A 19,166-nucleotide genomic window follows, 5' to 3' on the forward strand; every position below is an offset into this window, starting at 1 on the left:
AAGAAGAATAGTCTTATTGAATCAAACTGTATTGCCTTAATAGAAATTGGTATCAAAACTTGTGTTAATTGGGAGAAAAATAAGGACTGTCAACTGATATTCCCTAAGAAAAAATTAGACTTCATAAGTACCCTTAAAAGCAAAATGAGTGCCACCACACTATTATTCAGACCCCCCAAAAAAATCAAAATAGGAAAACATTTTAAAATTAATCATATCAGTAGCATTTTATTTTTATTAATATAAACATCCCAAACTTGAAACTTCTAGATTTCAAATATAATAATTCTTGAAATAGTCTCACTCTATTGCCCAGGCTAGAGTGCAATGGTATCAGCCTAGCTCATAGCAACTTCTGACTCCTGGACCCAATCAGTCCTCTGCTTCAACCTCCTGAGTAGCTGGGACTTTAGGCGCCATCCATTTTTCTATTTTTAGTCTCGTTCTTTCTTTCTGATCTCTAACTCCTGAGCTCAAAGGACCCTCCCTATGTAGCCTCCTAGAGTGGTAGGATTATAGGCATGAGCCACTGGGCTCAGCTAATAAATATAATTTAATTCCAAAAAGGAAACCCAGTCATACTCTTACGGGAACATGAAGACCCAAATTTGTCGTATCATTATCCTATAACAAGTTATCCGGGCGGCACCTATGGTCAGGTGGATGGGGCACCGGCCCCATATGCTGGAGGTGGCAGGTTCAAACCCAGCCCCAGCCAAAAAAAAAAAAACAAGTTATCCTAGTATCTTCATCTCCTTTCAGCTTTATTTTAAATTTAATATTCTGTTATCTTACAATCATACTTTACCAGTAAGAAATGGGTAGGGCTTTTTCTTAGTTGAAAATTGAGTTAATATGTGAAATCACTTGTGTAATATACTATTTTCCAAGTTCAAGAGATTGATGTTGTTGAAATGCAGAGAACACTGAGTTTCACATATTCCTGTGCTTATTACTCTTGAAAGAATTATTAGGTCTTTTTTTTTTTTTTTTTGTAGAGACAGAGTTTCATTTTATTGCCCTCGGTAGAGTGCCGTGGCATCACACAGCTCACAGCAACCTCCAACTCCTGGGCTCAGACGATTCTCTTGCCTCAGCCTCCTGAGTAGCTGGGACTACAGGCGCCCGCCACAAAAACCTCCAACTCCTGGGCTCAGACGATTCTCTTGCCTCAGCCTCCTGAGTAGCTGGGACTACAGGCGCCCGCCACAACGCCTGGCTATTTTTTTTTTTGTTGCAGTTTTGGCCGGGGCTGGGTTTGAACCCGCCACCCTCGGCTTATGGGGCCAGCGCCCTGCTCACTGAGCCACAGGTGCCGCCCAGAATTATTAGGTCTTAAAACGAAAAGCTGTTTGAGAGTTGTCTCTTTTTGCACTATAGTTTCATTATAGAAGGTGAAGAAATACTAGAAAGTAGGGGGAAATTGCATAAAAATAAAATTCAGAAGATACAAGATTCTATAGTGAAAGATAAGGAAAAATAGTAAAAGAAACTCCTCTATTTGGAGCATATTAGTTGTTTTGTTTCCTTAGTTTTTTAATGTAGGATGGAAGTTCCATAATGTAACATAGTAGGCTTGTACCATGTAGTGAGAGCTGCAATGTGGAGGAGGCTGGGGTCCTAAAGATAAATCTTATCATTTTCTTTTTTCATTTACAGAAGTTGCTGGGTGTGTTTTGCCACTGATGAAGATGATAGAACAGCTGAATGGGTGAGACCATGCAGGTGCAGAGGATCTACAAAATGGGTTCACCAAGCTTGTCTACAACGCTGGGTGGATGAAAAACAAAGAGGCAACAGTACAGCCAGAGTGGCATGTCCTCAGTGCAATGCTGAATACTTAATAGTTTTTCCAAAGTTGGGTAAGAATATCTTTAAAAACAGCATAGATATATTTGATCTTATTACACATAAATCTATAATCTCAGGTTTATTTTAAACAACCCATCTCTTTGCTTTTTTGTGAATTTCATTATTCCCTTTCTGTTTCCTTAATAAATGTCAGAGACATACTTGTTTTGTTAACAACTTATAATATCCTTAATACATCCCCAAATTTATCCAATTGTGTATTAATTTTCCATTTGTTTGAGAGGAGGAAGAACTTACATACCTAACTGTGTAGATATAATCAAATAACAAAACTATAATGAAAACCTGACTTAAGAAACCTAATTCTCTGGAGACAGTTGATGTAGGAGAAACAAAGTAGTAGTGTATTCTAACACTCCTCCTTAATTCTGCTGAAGAATAGAAGGAAAATTAAAGATTTAATAAGATACAGAGTTAAACTTGTCCTTGGAATCCAATTTATGTGGTTGTCTTTTGTGAGAACTGCTATTTCCTTTCTGGGAATTACCAGGCAAGGAATAACCAAAGGCTATTGAGAGTGGGGCAAAGTATATAGCAGACTGCTTAGTGAGCTTGTTCTATTATATCTTTCACCACATTCATATCGGTCTCCCATCCAAGTACTAACCAGGCCCAACCCTGCTTAGCTTCCGAGATCAGAAGAGATCGGGCGCGTTCAGGGTGGTATGGCCGTAGACTTCATATTGGGTTCATAGTCATCCATACATTTTTGAACTAGTATTCTTTTTTTTTTTTTTTAAGAGAGTCTCATTTATCACCCTTGGTAGGGTGCCGTAGTGTCACAGCTCACAGCAACCTCAAACTCCTGGGCTTAGGCAATTCTCTTGCCTCAGCCTCCCGGGTAGCTAGGACTACAGGCATTCATCACAACGCCCAGCTATTTTTTTTTTCAATAGCCAAAATATTTATTAATAATTTAAAATTTTACATTCTTATAATAAATTCCAGCTCAAAACTTTACACCATGAACGTAATGGAGCAATGTAACTCTCCTTCCTTCACAATCATATGCATTTCACCTATCAAATGGGTACACATGCTCACACACACACACTTCCAGGGTTTTTTTTTATTAAATCATAGCTGCGTACATTAATGTGATCATGGGGCACCATACCCTGGTTTCATAGACCTTCCACATTTACTAAGTTTCACATATACCCTTGTAAGATGCACCGCACACTTCCCGTTTTGTACACGTATTTCTTTAAAAAGGAAAGAAACCAACCCACAGTATTGCATTTGGGGTGACACTCCCTGAAGAATTTTTATACAGAGGTAATAAACTGTTTAGCACAGCTGAAGTTAAAAAAAAAGTGAGCCCATGATTTGGTGTCTTTCCAAGATACCCCCCTTCGAAACAACATAAGCCAAAATATTTACAAAAGTAAGGCATAGTCAAACTACATTAAGAGGAAAAAATCATGAGGAAGATACATGGAAGAGACTAAAGACTGTGCCATAACAAGGGCTTGGTAATAACTGTGTCCATGAAGATGTCATCAGAATTGGTAATATCAAACATGCTGCAGGTATATTAGGATTTGGATTAGAAGAGAGCAAAATTTTCTATTTTTTGTGTGTTAAGTGGCAAACTGCTCTTTCACCCTTTGGATAATTTCTCTTAAACCCATCAAAGAAAGAAACAAAGCACAATTCAAACAAACACTGTCAAGTGATTTAAGATCAAATATTTATAATAATCGAATAGAGTATCAGATTTCCAAAAATCCAAAGCCTGGCCATTTTTTTTGTTGCAGTTTGGCCGGGGCTGGGTTCAAACCCACCACCCTAGGTATATGGGGCCAGTGCCCTACCCAGTTAGCCACAGGCACTGCCCTGAACTAGTATTCTCTTTGGCGTTTATGCCATGCCAGTTGTTAAATATTTTTAATATTACACATGGCTATAATGAAGAGGAGGGCAGTTTGGATTCTGTGAAGTTAAGAGGAAAGAATGACTTTGGGTAGAGTAGGATTCTGGGGAAAATAGGAAATAAATTGGAACTACTATTAGATATATTGTTTTTTATAGGTGCTATGGATACTGAAATCAGACCCATGTTTTTTAAAATGGGGTTAAAATTTATGGGGCAACATAAATTCAGATAAGTGTTTTTCCAATGTAAGATGATTAATAAAGACAAAGCGATGGTTTTCTGTTTTTCTCTATCATGATGCCTAGGAAGAAATGATTGCTTCCTATGAAAGGAAAATAGTGTTAGTTGTGGACCACAGGGTAGGTCTTCATGCACACCACTGATTTTAGATAAACATGGAATAATCCAAAATGTTTTTATAATGAGATCGAAGCAGTACTTTTAAGTAACCTCAGGAAAAGCAGTCATTGCTCCAGTGCTACACCACACTGGTATGTGGCTCATTAAAGTCACAGTTAAGGTTTCTTTTTTTTCTTTTTTTGGCCGGGGCTGGGTTTGAACCCACCACCTCCGGCATATGGGACCGGCGCCCTACTCCTTGAGCCACAGGAGCCGCCCCACAGTTAAGGTTTCTAATTTAACTGGTTTCTTTTCCTACTCTTTCTTTTTTTTTTTTTTTTTTCCAGTTTTTGGCCGGGGCAAAGTTTAGAACACACCACCTCTGGAATATGGGGCCGGCGCCCTAATCCTTGAGCTACAGGCATCACCCACTTTTCCTACTCTTGAAATACATAATTCCATCTTTCAATTATAGATTGTTAGTAAGAGTAGCCAGTATGTGGTGATTCTCTTAGATGCTTCAGTCAGGGGTCCTCAAACTATGCCCCATGGGCCACATGAGGCAGTATGATTGTATTTGTTCCCGTTGTGTGTGTGTGTGTGTGTGTGTGTGTGTGTGTGTGTGTGTGTGTGTGTTTTGCTTCAAAATAAGGTATGTGCAGTGTGCATAGGAATTTGTTCATAGTTTTATTTGTTTGTTTGTTTGTTTTTTGAGACAGAGCCTCAAGCTGTCGCCTTAGGTAGAGTGCTGTAGCATCATAGCTCACAGCAACCTCCAACTCCTAGGCTCAAGCGATTCTCCTGCTTCTACCTCCCAAGTAGCTGGGACTACAGGTGCCCGCCACAATGCCTAGCTATTTTTTGGTTGCAGCCGTCATTGTTGTTTGGTGGCCCGGACTGGATTTGAACCCACCAGCTCAGGTGTATGTGGCTGGCGCCTTAGCTGCTTGAGCCACAGGTACCAAGCCCATAGTTTTTTTGTTCGTTCGTTTGTTTGTTTTTTAAACTATATCCGGCCCTCCACTGTCTGAGGGACAGTGAACTGGCCCCCTGTTTAAAAAGTTTCAGGACCAGCTACTCGGGAGGCTGAGGCAAGAGAATCGCTTGAGCCCAGGAGTTGGAGGTTGCTGTGAGCCGTGTGACGCCACGGCACTCTACCGGGGGCCATAAAGTGAAACTCCGTCTCTACAAAAAAAATAAAAAATAAAAGTTTCAGGACCTCTGCTTCAGATATTCAAATGGATAGAAGCCAGGATTATCACAAGAATTATTAGTGAAAAACTACATACAAATTGACGAGTATATGGTACTCAACAGGAAAACTGAATATTTTAGTTTTGGAGATGGTATTGTATAGATCTGTCTTTTTGGTTGAGTTCCTTTCTGGGAGATAGGTTTTCAGGTTCAATGAAGTAATTATGGTTTTAAGTATATCTATTAAGACATCTATTTCTTTTTATAACAAGGAAAGAAATGCCTAATTGTTGTAGAAAATCATGTTATCAGTGTCATGAAAAAAATTTACATCCTTTATTTGAGTAGTTTTTGCAGTTTTTGGCCGGGGCCGGGTTTGAACTTGCCTCCTCCAGTATATGGTGCTGGCGCCCTACTCCTTGAGCCACAGACACCGCCCTATTTGAGTAGTTTTTGTTGGCATCTTTCCTCTTCACAAGAGAGAGAAGGTTAATCTTTATTTTTTGCTTTTATTTTTGACACAACATACTGAAGATACTGGCCCAACGGCTGCACTTTGAATTATATTCACAATTTTCCATGCAGTATTTAACACGGACTCAAGAATTAAGAATGTATCGGCCAGGAATGGTGGTTCCTGCCTGTATTTCTTGCACTCTTAGAGGCCAAGATGGGAGGATTGGCTTGAGGTCAGGAGTTCCAGACCGACCTGGACAAAGGTGAAACCTTGTCTCTACTAAAAATAGAAAAATCATCCAGGCATTGTGGCAGACTTTTCCTTTCTGCATACATAGCTAGTGGTGTGGCCGTACTGATTCTAGTACACTTTTTTTTTTTTTCCTACCCAAGCTGTCGCCCTGGGTAGAGTGCCTTGGTGTCACAGCTCACAGCAACCTCCAACTCTTGAGCTTAAGCGATTCTCTTGCCTTAGCCTCCCAAGTAGCTGGGTCCACAGGCACCCACCATAACTCCCGGCTGTTTGTTTGTTTGTTAGTAGCTGTTGTTGTTTGGTGGGCCTGGGCTGAAATTGAACCCGCCAGCTCTGGTGTATGTGGCTGGAGCCCTCGGTGCTTGAGCTACAGATGCCGAGCCCTAGTACACATTTTCTTTTTTTTTTTTGTAGAGAGAGAGTCTCACTTTATGGCCCTCGATAGAGTGCCGTGGCCTCACACAGCTCACAGCAACCTCCAACTCCTGGGCTTAAGCGATTCTCTTGCCTCAGCCTCCCGAGTAGCTGGGACTACAGGCGCCCGCCACAACGCCCGGCTATTTTTTGGTTGCAATTTGGCTGGGGCCGGGTTTGAACCCGCCACCCTCAGTATATGGGGCCAGCACCTTACCGACTGAGCCACAGATGCCGCCCAAAATTTTTTTGTTTGTTCGATTGTTTGTTTTCAAGTTCTGGCGGGGGCCAGGCTTGAACCAACACCCACGGTATAATATGGGACCGGTGCCCTACTCCTTGAGCCATGGGTTGCGCCCCCTAGTACACATTTTCAAGTCAAGGTTCAAAAATAATTTTGCTTAAAAGAGAATCCTCTCTCCATAGTATGTTTCCATTAATAATCAAAATTAAAGGTTGCCTATATTTCTTGATTTATATATTACACATGTATATGCTGAGAGTTGATTCATGCTCCATGTACTAGTGATTTCGTGCAGCTATAAAACAAAATACATAATGTCCAGTAGTGTTATCTGATATAATTTTGCCTGTAGAATGCTTTCTGTCTGACCATATTTGTTTAATTTTGTAGTCGATGGTAGTTATACCTATTTTGTTAAAGAAGTTGAAGTACCTTTGACTTCAGTTTTGATCTTTTAATGACAACTTATAATGAAGTCTTTAATTGATTTACTGTGGTGAAAATGGCTTCAGTGGCTTCTTGTTTCTAACAAGAAGTTAATCTCTTAGTACAGACTACTACTAATTCACTAGTCACAGCTCATTCTAAGATCAGATGATCTTACTATAAGATCATACCGTAATTATTTATTGCATTCTGAGTTAAATGTATTTTTCGCTTTTAAATCTTCATTGAACACTTTTGAGCCATTGATTCAGTTTCTCAATTTGGAATTTAACACAATATGATAGTAACAAAATATGTATTTAGCCGAGGTAAATAACTCTTGATGTGAAAGTATGTGAGCTGAAACCATCTTCTCGTGACTATCCTTGTAGAGCTTGGATGAGCCTTGGAATGTTATAGCAACTAAGAACCTAAAATAGAGTTTATATTAAAATCGTAATCTTACCTTCCTAGACTTAGCCAGAAAGAAGTGGAAATGTTGAACGAGCCTATATCAAGTTCTGAAATAGCATCAATTATAAAAAATCTCCCCCAAAAAGAAAAGCCGGGGACCAGATGGCTTCACATCAGAATTCTACCAAACCTTTAAAGAGGAACTAGATTACTTAACCTTTTCCAAAACATAGAAGAAGAAAAGACCCAACAAGAAAAGAAAATCGTAGACCACTATCTCTAATGAATATTAATGCAAAAATATTTAATAAGATCCTAGCAAACAGAATCCAACAACACATCAAACAAATTATATATCATGACTGGGTGGGTTTCATCCCAGGGTCCCAAGAATGGTTCAATATATGGAAATCTATAAATATAATACATCACATAAACAAACTAAAAAATAAAGACCATATGATTCAATTTATGCAGAAAAAGCTTTTGATAATATCCGGCATCCTTTCTTGATCAGAACACTTAAGAAAATAGGTATAGAAGGAACATTTCTTAAACTGATAAAGGCCATCTACAGCAAACCCACAGCCTATGTCATACTGAATAGAGTTAAATTGAAATCATTTCCCTTCAGACCAGGAACCAGGCAAGGTTGCCATTGTCTCCACTGCCTTTTAACATTGTAATGGAAGTCTTAGCCATCATAATCAGGCATGAGAAGGCAATCAAGGGTATCCAGATAGGATCAGAGCAGATCAAACTGTCACTCTTCACAGATGATGTGATTGTATATCTGGAAAACCCCAGGGACTCAAGTACAAAACTCCTAGAAGTGATCAACAAATACAGCAGTGTCTCAGGATACAAAATCAATACTCACAAATCTGTAGCCTTTATATACACGAACCACAGTGAAAAAACAATCACAGACCCTATTCCCTTTACAATAGTACCAAAGAAGATGAACTATCTGGGAGTGTATCTAACAAAGGATGTGACAGATCTCTATAAAGAGAACTATGAAACTCTGAAAAAAGAAATAGCTAAAGATGTTAATAAATGGAAAAAATATACCATCCTCCTGGCTGGGAAGAATCAACATTGTTAAAATGTCTATACTTCCCTGGGCGGCGCCTGTGGCTCAAGGAGTAGGGTGCCAGTCCCATATACCGTAGGTGGCGGGTTCAAACCCAGCCCTGGCCAAAAACCACAAAAATAAATAAAAAATAAATAAACTATAAATAAATAAATAATTAAAAAAAATGTCTATACTTCCCAAAGCAATCTACAGATTTAATGCAATCCCTATTAAAGTACCTCTGTCATACTTTAAAGATGTGGAAAAAGTAGTACTTCGTTTTATATGGAAGCAGAAAAAAACCTCAAATAGCCAAAACATTGCTCAGAAATAAAAACAAATCAGGAGGTATCACACTACCAGACTTCAGATTATACTATACAGTGATAGTGATAGACACATCTACCTCTCTATTTTTGCCAGCATGGTACTGGCACAAAAATAGAGAGGTAGATATATGGAACATAATTTAAAACCAAGAGATGAACCCAGACACTTATCATCATTTGATCTTTGATAAGCCTATCAAAAATATAAATTAGGGGAAAGATTCCCTATTTAACAAATGGTGCTGGGTGAATTGGCTGGCGACTTGTAGAAGACTGAAACTGGACCCACACCTTTCTCCTCTAACAAAAATTGACTCTCACTGGCTAAAAGGACTTAAACTTAAGACATGAAACTATAAAAATTCTTGGAGTGCAGGGGAAACACTTGAAAAAATTGGTCTGGGAGAATACTTTATGAGGAGGACTCCCCGGGCAATTGAAGCAACATCAAAAATACATTACTGGGATCTGATCAAACTAAAAGGCTTCTGCACTGCCAAGAACACAGTGAGTAAAGGAAGTAGACAACCCTCAGAATGGGAGATGTTTTTGCAGGTTATATTACAAAGGTCTAATAACCAGAATCCACAGAGAACTCAAACTTATTAATAAGAAAAGAACAAGTGATCCCATTTCATTGTGGGCAAGAGACATGATCAGAAGCTTCTCTGAAGAAGACAGGCACCCAGTCTACAGACACATGAAAAAATGCTCAACATCTTTAATCATCAGAGAAATGCAAATCAAAACCACTTTGAGATATTATCTAACTCCAGTAAGAGTAGCCCACATCACAAAATCCCAAAACTGCAGATGTTGGTCTGAATGTGGAGAAAAGGGAACACTTCTGCACTGCTGATGGGAATGCAAGCTAGTACGTTCCTTTTGGAAAGAAGTTTGGAGAACACTCAGGGATCTAAATGTAGACCTGCCGTTTGATCCTACAACTCCTCTACTAGGTATATATCCAAAAGATCAAAAATCAAATGGCAACAGAGATATATGCACCAGATTGTTCATTGCAGCTCAATTCATAATTCCCAAGTCTTGGAAGAAGCCCAAGTGTCCATTGACCCATGAATGGATCAATAAATTATGGTATATGTATACCATGGAATACTATACAGCATTAAAAAAAGATGGAGACTTTATCTCTTTTATGTTTACATGGATAGAACTGCAAAATATTCTTAGTGAAGTATCTCAGGAATGGAAAAAAATATATCCAATGTACTCAGTACTACTATAAAACCAATTTGCAATCATTCACACTTTCATATGAGAGATAAATCACAACTATAGCCCAGGATGAAGGAGGGAAGGGGAGGGAGATGGGAAGGGAGGGGGTGGTTCACTAGAGGGAAAGTTAATGGTGGGACCTCACCTGTGAACCATATTGCAAGGGTACAAGTCAAATCTATCAAGTATTGAACACAAATTTCTTAACACTGTGATTAAGTAAATGAGGTGAAAGCTATGTTAATTAGTAGGATGTAAGCACTCCAATTTGTACGAATAATTAACACATTGAATCCCACAAAGGCATAAATATATTCATGATCTATGTATATATGACTTAATGAAAAAAAAAAGAAAATAGAACCAAAGAAAAACAATGTAAGAGAACAAGAGAAAAGTTGGAACAAAGCAAGTTATGTGACATATTAAAAAAAATAAATTTATACTCAAGCATTAAAAAAAAGTGTTCTAGCTAAAAAAAAAATAATAATCTTATCAAATTTGTGAAATGTTTATGATGAAAACTTTTGTCACTTTTTCCTCAACCTCTATAGACCAGTTAATAGATTGCCAGAGACCACCACTGATCCCCATGTGATACTTGATAAACATTGGCTAGGAGAAATAAATGTAAAAGACACAAGATACAGAGAGGAAAAGATGATGGTTAATATTCTCTGGGGTGACCTCTATGCAGTAGGGTTTGTGTTTTTGTTTTCATTTGTTAAGTTTCCATGTGGATTTAGCCTCAATTTGGCTAGTTTGCCAATTCTGCATCTTTTCTGGTATGGAGAGATCTTTTCTTTTATGAAGAGGTGGTGTTAAAGTGTATGTTCTTCAGAGTGGGGTGACTCATACCTGTAATCCTACTCTGGAAGGCCGAGGCAGGTGGATCGCCTACGTTCAGAAGTTTGAAACCAGCCTGAGCAAGAGCAAGACCCCATCTCTACAAAAAATAAAAAAAACTAGCTGGGCATTGTGGCAGGTGCCTATAGTTCCAGCTACTTGGGCAGCTGAGGCAAGAGGATCACTTGAGCCCAAGAATTTGAGGTTGCTGTGAGCTATAATGTCATGGGACTCAACCCTGGGGTGACTGAGTAAGACTCTGTCTTAAAAAAAAAAAGTGTATGTTCTTTATTAATAGCAAACTTATTGTGTTCAGTTATGGGTTTGCTTTTGCTTTTTTGTTTCTAGTGGTTAGGCCTGCTGTAGGTATATGCACCCAGTTAAAAACCTTGCTACTCAAAGTCTGATTTGAGGACCAGCAACATTGGCATCACCTGGGAGCTGTTAGGAATGCAGAACACCACCAGTCACCCCTCACCCACCTTTCATTGAATTAAAATCTTCCCTTTTACATAGTAACAAGATCAAATGATTTCTTATTATTTATTTATTTTTTTTTTTTTGTAGAGATGGAGTCTCACTTTATGGCCCTCAGTAGAGTGCCGTGACCTCACACAGCTCACAGCAACCTCCAACTCCTGGGCTTAAGCGATTCTCTTGCCTCAGCCTCCTGAGTAGCTGGGACTACAGGCACCCGCCACAACGCCCGGCTATTTTTTGGTTGCAGTTCGGCCGGGGCTGGGTTTGAACCCTCCACCCTCTGTATATGGGGCTGGCGCCTTACCAACTGAGCCACAGGTGCCGCCCGATCAGATGATTTCTATGCATGTTAAATTTAAGAATCACCGCCTCAGGGGTGTCCAACCTTTATTTTTTCTGCCACACATTGGAAAAATAAGAGTTGTCTTAGGCCACCCGTCAAAAACACAAACACTAATAAAAGCTGAAGAGCAAAATAAAAGGTCCATGCATACTTTTCGCAATTATCTGACACCACAGATAAGTCCTCGGTTACTCTGCATGCAACCCACAGGCCACAGGTTGGACACCCCTGGATGGCTCACAGCTATAATCCTAGGACTCTGGGAGACCAAGATAGGAGGATTGCTTGAGGTCAGGAGTTCAAGACTAGTAATACCCTCATCTCTACAAAAAAAATGGAAAAAGTAGTTGGGTATGCACCTGTAGTCCCAGCTACTTGGGAGGCTGAGGCAGGAGGATTGTTTGAACCCAGGAGTTTTCAGTGAGCTATGATAATGCCACTGCATACCAGCCTAAGCATCAGGGTAAGACTTTTAAAAAAAAAATCAATTAAGGGAATACTATGTGAAACGATTTTGTCTTCCATTAAAAGTAAAACACGTCCACTCAATGCCTGTAGCTCAGTGGCTAGGGCTGCAGCCACATACACTGGAGCCGGGGGGTTCGTATCCAACCTGCCAAACAAAGGCAACTACAACCAAAAAAAACACCAAATAGCCAGGCATTGTGGCAGGCACCCAGCTACTTGGGAGGCTGAGGCAAGAGAATTGCTCACGCCCAAGAGTTTGAGGTTGCTGTGAACTGTGACATCACAGCACTCTACCCAGGGCAACAGCTTGAGAGACTGTCTCCAAAAAAAAAGTAAAACATGTCCATAAAATTTAAGACCTGATAGTAACTGTGTTTAGGCAGAAGCATTCAGAAGAAAGTATCTCAAAGTAGAGATTTTGACTCCCAGGAGTAGAAGGGACTAATTGACATTAGATTTCTTTTCTTTAATTTCTTTCAGTGATGTTTTACAGTTTTTAGTATACAGGTCTCGTACTACTATTTTTCAATTTATTCCTAAATATTTTGTTATTTTGATGCTCTTATAAATGGAATTGTTTTCTTAATTTTATTTTCAAATTATTTATCATGAATATATTGAATTCAATTGATTTTTGTATCTTGATCTTATATCCTGTGATCTTGAGGTTTAATAATTCTGATAATTTTTTGTGGCTTCCTTACGATTTTCTATATATTTAATTCAAGATCATGTCATCTTTGAACAGAGATGATCTTCCAGTTGGAATGATTTTATTTTCTTGCTTAACTGCCCTGCCTGTAACCTCCAGTACAATGTTAAATGGAAGTCATAGACGTCCATGACTTGATCTGAGGGTGAAGACATTCCCAGTCTTTGTACCACTGAGTACATTCAAACATGTTTTAGTCAGTGATGGACTACATGTAAGACGGTAGTCCCATAAGATTATAATAGAGCTGAAAATCTCCTATTGTCTAGGATGATATTGTAGCTGTTATAACATCATAGTATAATACATTATTCACGTTTGTGGTGTTGCTGGTATAAACAGACCTGTGCTGCCAGTCATATAAAAATATAGCACAAACAATTGTGTACAGTCCAAGACACTTGATAATAAAAGATCCTATTTGTTTATATCTTTGCTATAATTTTAATCATTAGAGTATACTTCTACTTATATTAAAATAATTTTTGACTATAAAACAGCCTCAGGTAAGTCCTTCAGGAGGTATTCCAGAAGAAGGCATTTTTACCATGGGAGATGACAGCTCCATGTGTGTTAATGACCCTGAAGCCTTCCAGTGGGATAAGATGTGGAGATGGAAGACACTAATATTGATAATACTGACCTTATGTAGGTCTAGGCTAATGTGTATATTTGTGTTTAGTTTTTAAATAAGAAGTTTAAAAAGTAGAAAAAACTTTTAATAAAGTTTACAGAGTAAGGATATAAAGAAAAAATGCTTTTGGACAATTTGGACAGCTGTATAATATGTTCATGTCTGAAACTAGATGTTATTACAAAAAGGTTTTAAACATTAAATTTAAAAGTTCATGACATAGGGGCAGAGCTTTTGACTCAGTGCGTAGGGCACTGGCCCCATATACCGAGGGTGGCAGGTTCAAACCTGTCCCCAGCCAAACTGCAACAAAAAAAATAACCAGGCGTTGTGGTGGGCACCTGTAGTCCCAGCTGCTCGGGAGGCTGAGGCAAGAGAATTGCCTAAGCCCAGGAGTTGGAGGTTGCTGTGAGCCATGTGATGCCACGGCACTCTACCGAGGGTGATAAAGTGAGTGTCTCTACAAAAAAAAAAAAGTTCATGACATAAAAAAATTGTAGCAAGTTAAGTTTATCATTAAAAAAGAAAGTTTTTAGAAATCTAGTGTAACCTAAGTGTGCAGTGTTTATGAAGTGTGCAATAGTGTACAGTAACATCCTGGGCCTTCACATTTACTCACTGACTTATCCAGAGCAACTTATAGTCCTGTAAGCTACGTCGATGGCACGTGCCCTATACAGGTGTACCACTTTTTATCTTTTATACCATGTTTTTACTGTAACTTTCCTATGTTTAGATGTATAAATATTTACCATGGGTCTATAACTGTGTACAGTATTTTTAGTACAGTATACTCTCTATAGGTAGGTTTGTAGCCTAGGATTAGTAAGTTATACCATACAGCCTAATATATTAATAATGGGCTGTCTAGGTTTGTGTTAAGTATACTCTATGATGGTTACAAAACTACGAATCACCTAGTAATACATTTCTCAGAATGGATTCCTATCATTGAGCAATGCATGAGTTTTTTTTTTGTTTGTTTGTTTGTTTGTTTTGAGATGGGGTTCTCCATATCACCCAGGTAGGTCTTGAACTCCTGGCTCCAAGCACATGAGTTTATGCTACCTGAGTCTTTCAGAAATGGCCTTTATCAGATTGAGGTTGGTCCCCTCTAGTCCTGATTTGTTAAGTACTTTAATCATGAAAAAGTGTTAGATTTTGTCAAATACCTTTTCTGTGTCTATTGAGATGATCGTGTGGTTTTTGTCTTTTATCTTATTTAATGTGGCATATTACAGTGATAGATTTTCATGTTAGACCAGCTTTGCATTCCTGGGATAAATTCCACTTGCTCATGATGTACATGTATAATCTTTCATAGATTTTCTTTTTTCTTTTTCTTTTTCTTTTTTTTTTTTTTTGTGAGAAAGAATCCCACTATGTTGTCCTGGGTAGAGTGCTGTGGCATCACAGCTCATAGCAACCTCAAACTCTTGGGCTTAAGTGATTCTCTGCCTCAGCCTCCCAAGTAGCTGGGACTACAGGCACTCACTACAACGCCTGGATGTTTTTTGTCGTTGTTGTTATTTAGCAGGCCCAGACTGGGTTCAAATCCACCAGCCCCGGTGTATGTGGCCAGCGCCCTAACCACTGAGCTATGGGCACCAAGCCCTTTTATAGACTTTCAATGGACATTGAGGACTTTTGTGTCTGGCAACATCTAAAAAAGATCAGACTTTTGTGTCTATACTCACGGATATTGGTCTGTAGTTTTTTGTGATATCTTTGGTTTTGATACTAGAGTAATACTGGCTCATAGAACAAATTGGGAAACAATCACTCATATTTTTTTAAATTTGTGAAGAAATAATGTTCACTCTGGGAGACCAAGGCAGGTGAATTGCCTGAGCTCAGGAGTTTGAGACTAGCCTGAGTAAAAGCAAGACCTGGTTTCTACCAAAAGTAGAAAAATTAGCCTGGCATTGTGATGGGTGCCTGAAGTTCTACCTAGTTCTACCTCAGGAGGCTGAGGCAAGAGGATCTCTTAAGCCCAAGAGTTTGAGGTTGCTGTGAACTATGCAGGACTCTACTAGGGTGACAGAGTTGAGACACCATCTCAAAAGAAAAAAGTTTAAAAAAAGAATGTTAATTCTTTAGATGTTTAGGGGAAGTAAAGCCATTTGGTCCTGGGCTTTTCTTTATGGAAAGTTTTTGGGTAACTAATTCAATCTCATTACTTGTTATATAAATCTATTCAGATTTTGTTGCTTCTTGAGTTAGTTTTGGGAGTTGGTGTCTTTGTAGAAATTTGTCCCTTTCATCTATATCGATGGTTCTCAACCTTTCTAATGCTGCGACCCTTTAATACAGTTCCTGTAGGTCGGGACTCACAGGTTGAGAACCACTGATCTATCCAATTTGTTGACATACTATTGTTCATAGTATTTTTTTTACAATTGTTTTTATTTCTGTAAAATTGCTAGTAATGTCCTTTCTTTCATTCATGATTTTAGTAATTGGAATCTTCTATTTTTTTTTCTTAATCAGTGTAGTTAAACATTTATCAATTTTTTTTTTTTTTGAGACAGTCTCAAGCTGTCATTCTGGGTAGAGTGCTATGGCGTCATAGCTCACACAGCAACCTCTAACTCTTGGTCTCAAGTGACCCTCTTGCATCAGTTTTTCTATTTTTAGTAGAGATGGGATCTCACTCTTGGTTAGGCTGGTCTTGAACTCATGAGCTCAAGCAATCTACCAGCCTCAGCCTCCCAGAGTGCTAGGATTACAGGTGTGAGCCACTGCACCCACCCATCAATTTTGTTGATACTCTCCCTCCCCAAAGAATGAATCAGTGAACTTTTGGTTTCACTTATTTTTTTCTATGTTTCCATTCTATCTTATTTCTTTCCATCTGCTTGATTTTAGTTTGCTGTTCTTTTTGTAGTTTCTTAAAGTAGAGGTTAGGTTATTTATTAATTTCAGATCTTTTTGTTATTTTTGTTGGTTTTTTTTTTTTTTTTTTTTTTTAGTTTTTTTATTCTTTTTTGGTTACTAAGTAATTTTATTATCTCTTCTTAATGGTCTGTGTTGTTAAGGTAGCCACTAGCCCCATTGTGAGTGTTGAGCACTTAAAATGTGGCTAGTCTGACCTTGTGATTTGGGCTATTCTCACTGGTATTAGGTGATATCTCAAAGAGGTTTTGATTTGGAGTTCTCCAATTTGGGATGGTGAATGTTTTTTCATGTATGTTTTTAGCCATTCATCTGTCTTCTTGGGAAAAGTTTCTGTTCATGTCCCTTGCCCATTGATTAATGAGGTTGTTTACTCTCTTTTTTATTTGAGTCCTTTGTGTATTCTGGTTACTAGTCCTTTGTCTAATTCATAACCTGCCAATATCTTCTCCCTTTCTGAAGGTTATCTGTTTACTTTTTTTGTTAAATTTCAGATTAAATTAATATAAGGGTACATATAATTAGGTTACATTGTTTGGGTTTGTTAGATATAGTCCAAGTTATAGTTGAGCCCTTCACCTAGGAGGGTGTACCCTTTAGATGAGAGCTTGCCAAATGTCTCCCTCCTCCCCCCCCTTTTTATTATTTTTAAATAGACATTACTTTTTAGAGAATTTTTAGGTTCAGAACAAAATTGAATACACAGTGCAGTTTCCACATAGCCACACTATCCACACACAGGCCCAGCTTTCCCCACTATCAACTTCTTGTACCAGAGTGATACATTTCTTAACAATTAGTAAACTTACATTGATACATCATTACCACCCAAAGTGTCCATAGTTTACATTAGGGTCCTCTCTTGATACACATTCTATGAATTTTGACAAATGTAAAATGATATGTGTCTACCATTATTTATCATACACAATAGTTTCACTGACCTAAAAATCCTGTTTCATCTATGTTTCCCCCAACCCTTCACTACTACTCAGAAAAAAGACAGAAAAAAGATTCCAACTACATGACATTCCTTTTTTAGAATGTCATATAGTTGGAATCACATAGTATATAGCCTCAAATTGGCTTCTTTCTTTTATTTGTTTTCTTTCTTTTTGTTTTTTTTGAGACACAGTCTCACTTTGTTGCCTTTGGTAGAGTGCTATGGCGTCATAGCTCACAGCAACCTCAAACTTTTGGGCTCAAGTGATTCTTTTTCCTCAGCCTCCCAAGTAGCTGGGACTACAGGCACCCGCCACAATGCCCAGCTATTTTTTTGTTGCAGTTGTCATTGTTGTTTTAGCAGTCCTGGGCTGGGTTCAAACCCGCCAGCCTCAGTGTACATGGCCGGCACCCTACATGCACCTCAGGCACCCTCCTGAGCTATGGAAGCTGCCTCTTGCTCATTTTAAAAATCAAGCTGCTTATTTTCTTATTTTTGACTTTCTGGGTATTTTGGATAATAGTCCATTATCAGATATGTCTTTTGCATATTTTTTTTCTTAGTCTGTAGCTGGTCTTCTCATCCTCTTAGTTTTTCTTCTTTTTTAATGTAGTCATTTACAGGTATAAATTTTCTTCCAAGCATTGCTTTTATTCCATAAGTTTTGATATATTTTTATTTATCTCAAAATACTTTTCTTTTTCTTTTTTTTTTTTTTCTGTTGTTGTTGTGTGGTTTGTCCAGGGCCAGGTTCAAACCCGCCACCCTCAGTATATGGGGCTGGCACCTACTCACTGAGCCACAGGCACCACCCTCAAAATACTTTTTAAATTTCTCTTGTGACTTCTTCTTTGACCCATTGATTATTTAGGAGTATGGTGTTTAATTTTCATATATTTGTGAATTTCTCAAATGTCTTTCTGTTGATGATTTCTTATTTCATGTCGTCGTGACCAGAGAACATTCTTTGCCTGATTTCTTACATATATTAAAATTTGTTTTATAGCCTAGCATACAGTTTATTTGGATAATTTGAGAAGTATGTATATTCTGCTGTTCTTGGGTGAAATGTTATGTTCACTGTCCAGTTGGTTCTAAAATTTTCAGGTATTCTATTTGCTTGTGTATCTTTTGCCTATCCGTTATTGAAGGTGAGGTATAGAAGTCCCCAGGTATTGTTGAATTGCTTATTTCTCCAGTTGTCTTTTTTTTGGGGGGGAGGTGTTTTATGTGTGTATTTGGGGGGGGGGTTTGTTTGTTTGTTTTTTGCTTTATTTATTCTGAGGGCTTTTAGGTGCATATATGTTTATAATCATTAAGTCTTCCCAACAGATTGTTCCTTTTACCATGATAAAATGTCCTTTGTTTCTAACAGTAATTTTTGTCATAAAATCTATTTAGGCTGATAGAGAGCCAAAGTGGCTCTACTATCTTAATAGATTGATAGTAAATTCTTAGATTGCTTCAAGTTAATTTTTCCCCCAGAGACAAGGTATAATTCTGTTGCCTAGGTGGGAGTCCAGGGGCAGCTAAAGACTCCTGGGCTCAAGTAATCCTCCTATTTTATCTTCCCAATAGCTACAGGCATGTGCCACCACTCCTGGCTTTTTTTTTTTTTTTTTTTTGCTTTTGCTTTTTTTTCTCTGAGACAGAGTTTCACTCTGTTGCCCAGGCTAGGGTACTGTGGCCTCCCTCAGCCTAGCTCACA

The 19,166-nt window shown here is 38.4% G+C and overlaps 1 protein-coding gene across 1 annotated transcript in view; it reads left to right on the forward strand.

The window, feature by feature from the left end:
- Nucleotides 1-19,166, forward strand: part of MARCHF5 (membrane associated ring-CH-type finger 5) — a 72,864-nt gene that overhangs the window by 25,364 nt on the left and 28,334 nt on the right. Inside the window, exon 2 of the mRNA XM_053582726.1 lies at nt 1,660-1,862. Within this exon, the coding sequence (XP_053438701.1) occupies nt 1,660-1,862 (203 nt within the window). The remainder of the gene's footprint in view (nt 1-1,659; nt 1,863-19,166) is intronic.

The sequence above is a fragment of the Nycticebus coucang genome, chromosome 3 (genome assembly GCF_027406575.1).
Source record: "Nycticebus coucang isolate mNycCou1 chromosome 3, mNycCou1.pri, whole genome shotgun sequence".
NCBI lineage: Eukaryota > Metazoa > Chordata > Mammalia > Primates > Lorisidae > Nycticebus > Nycticebus coucang.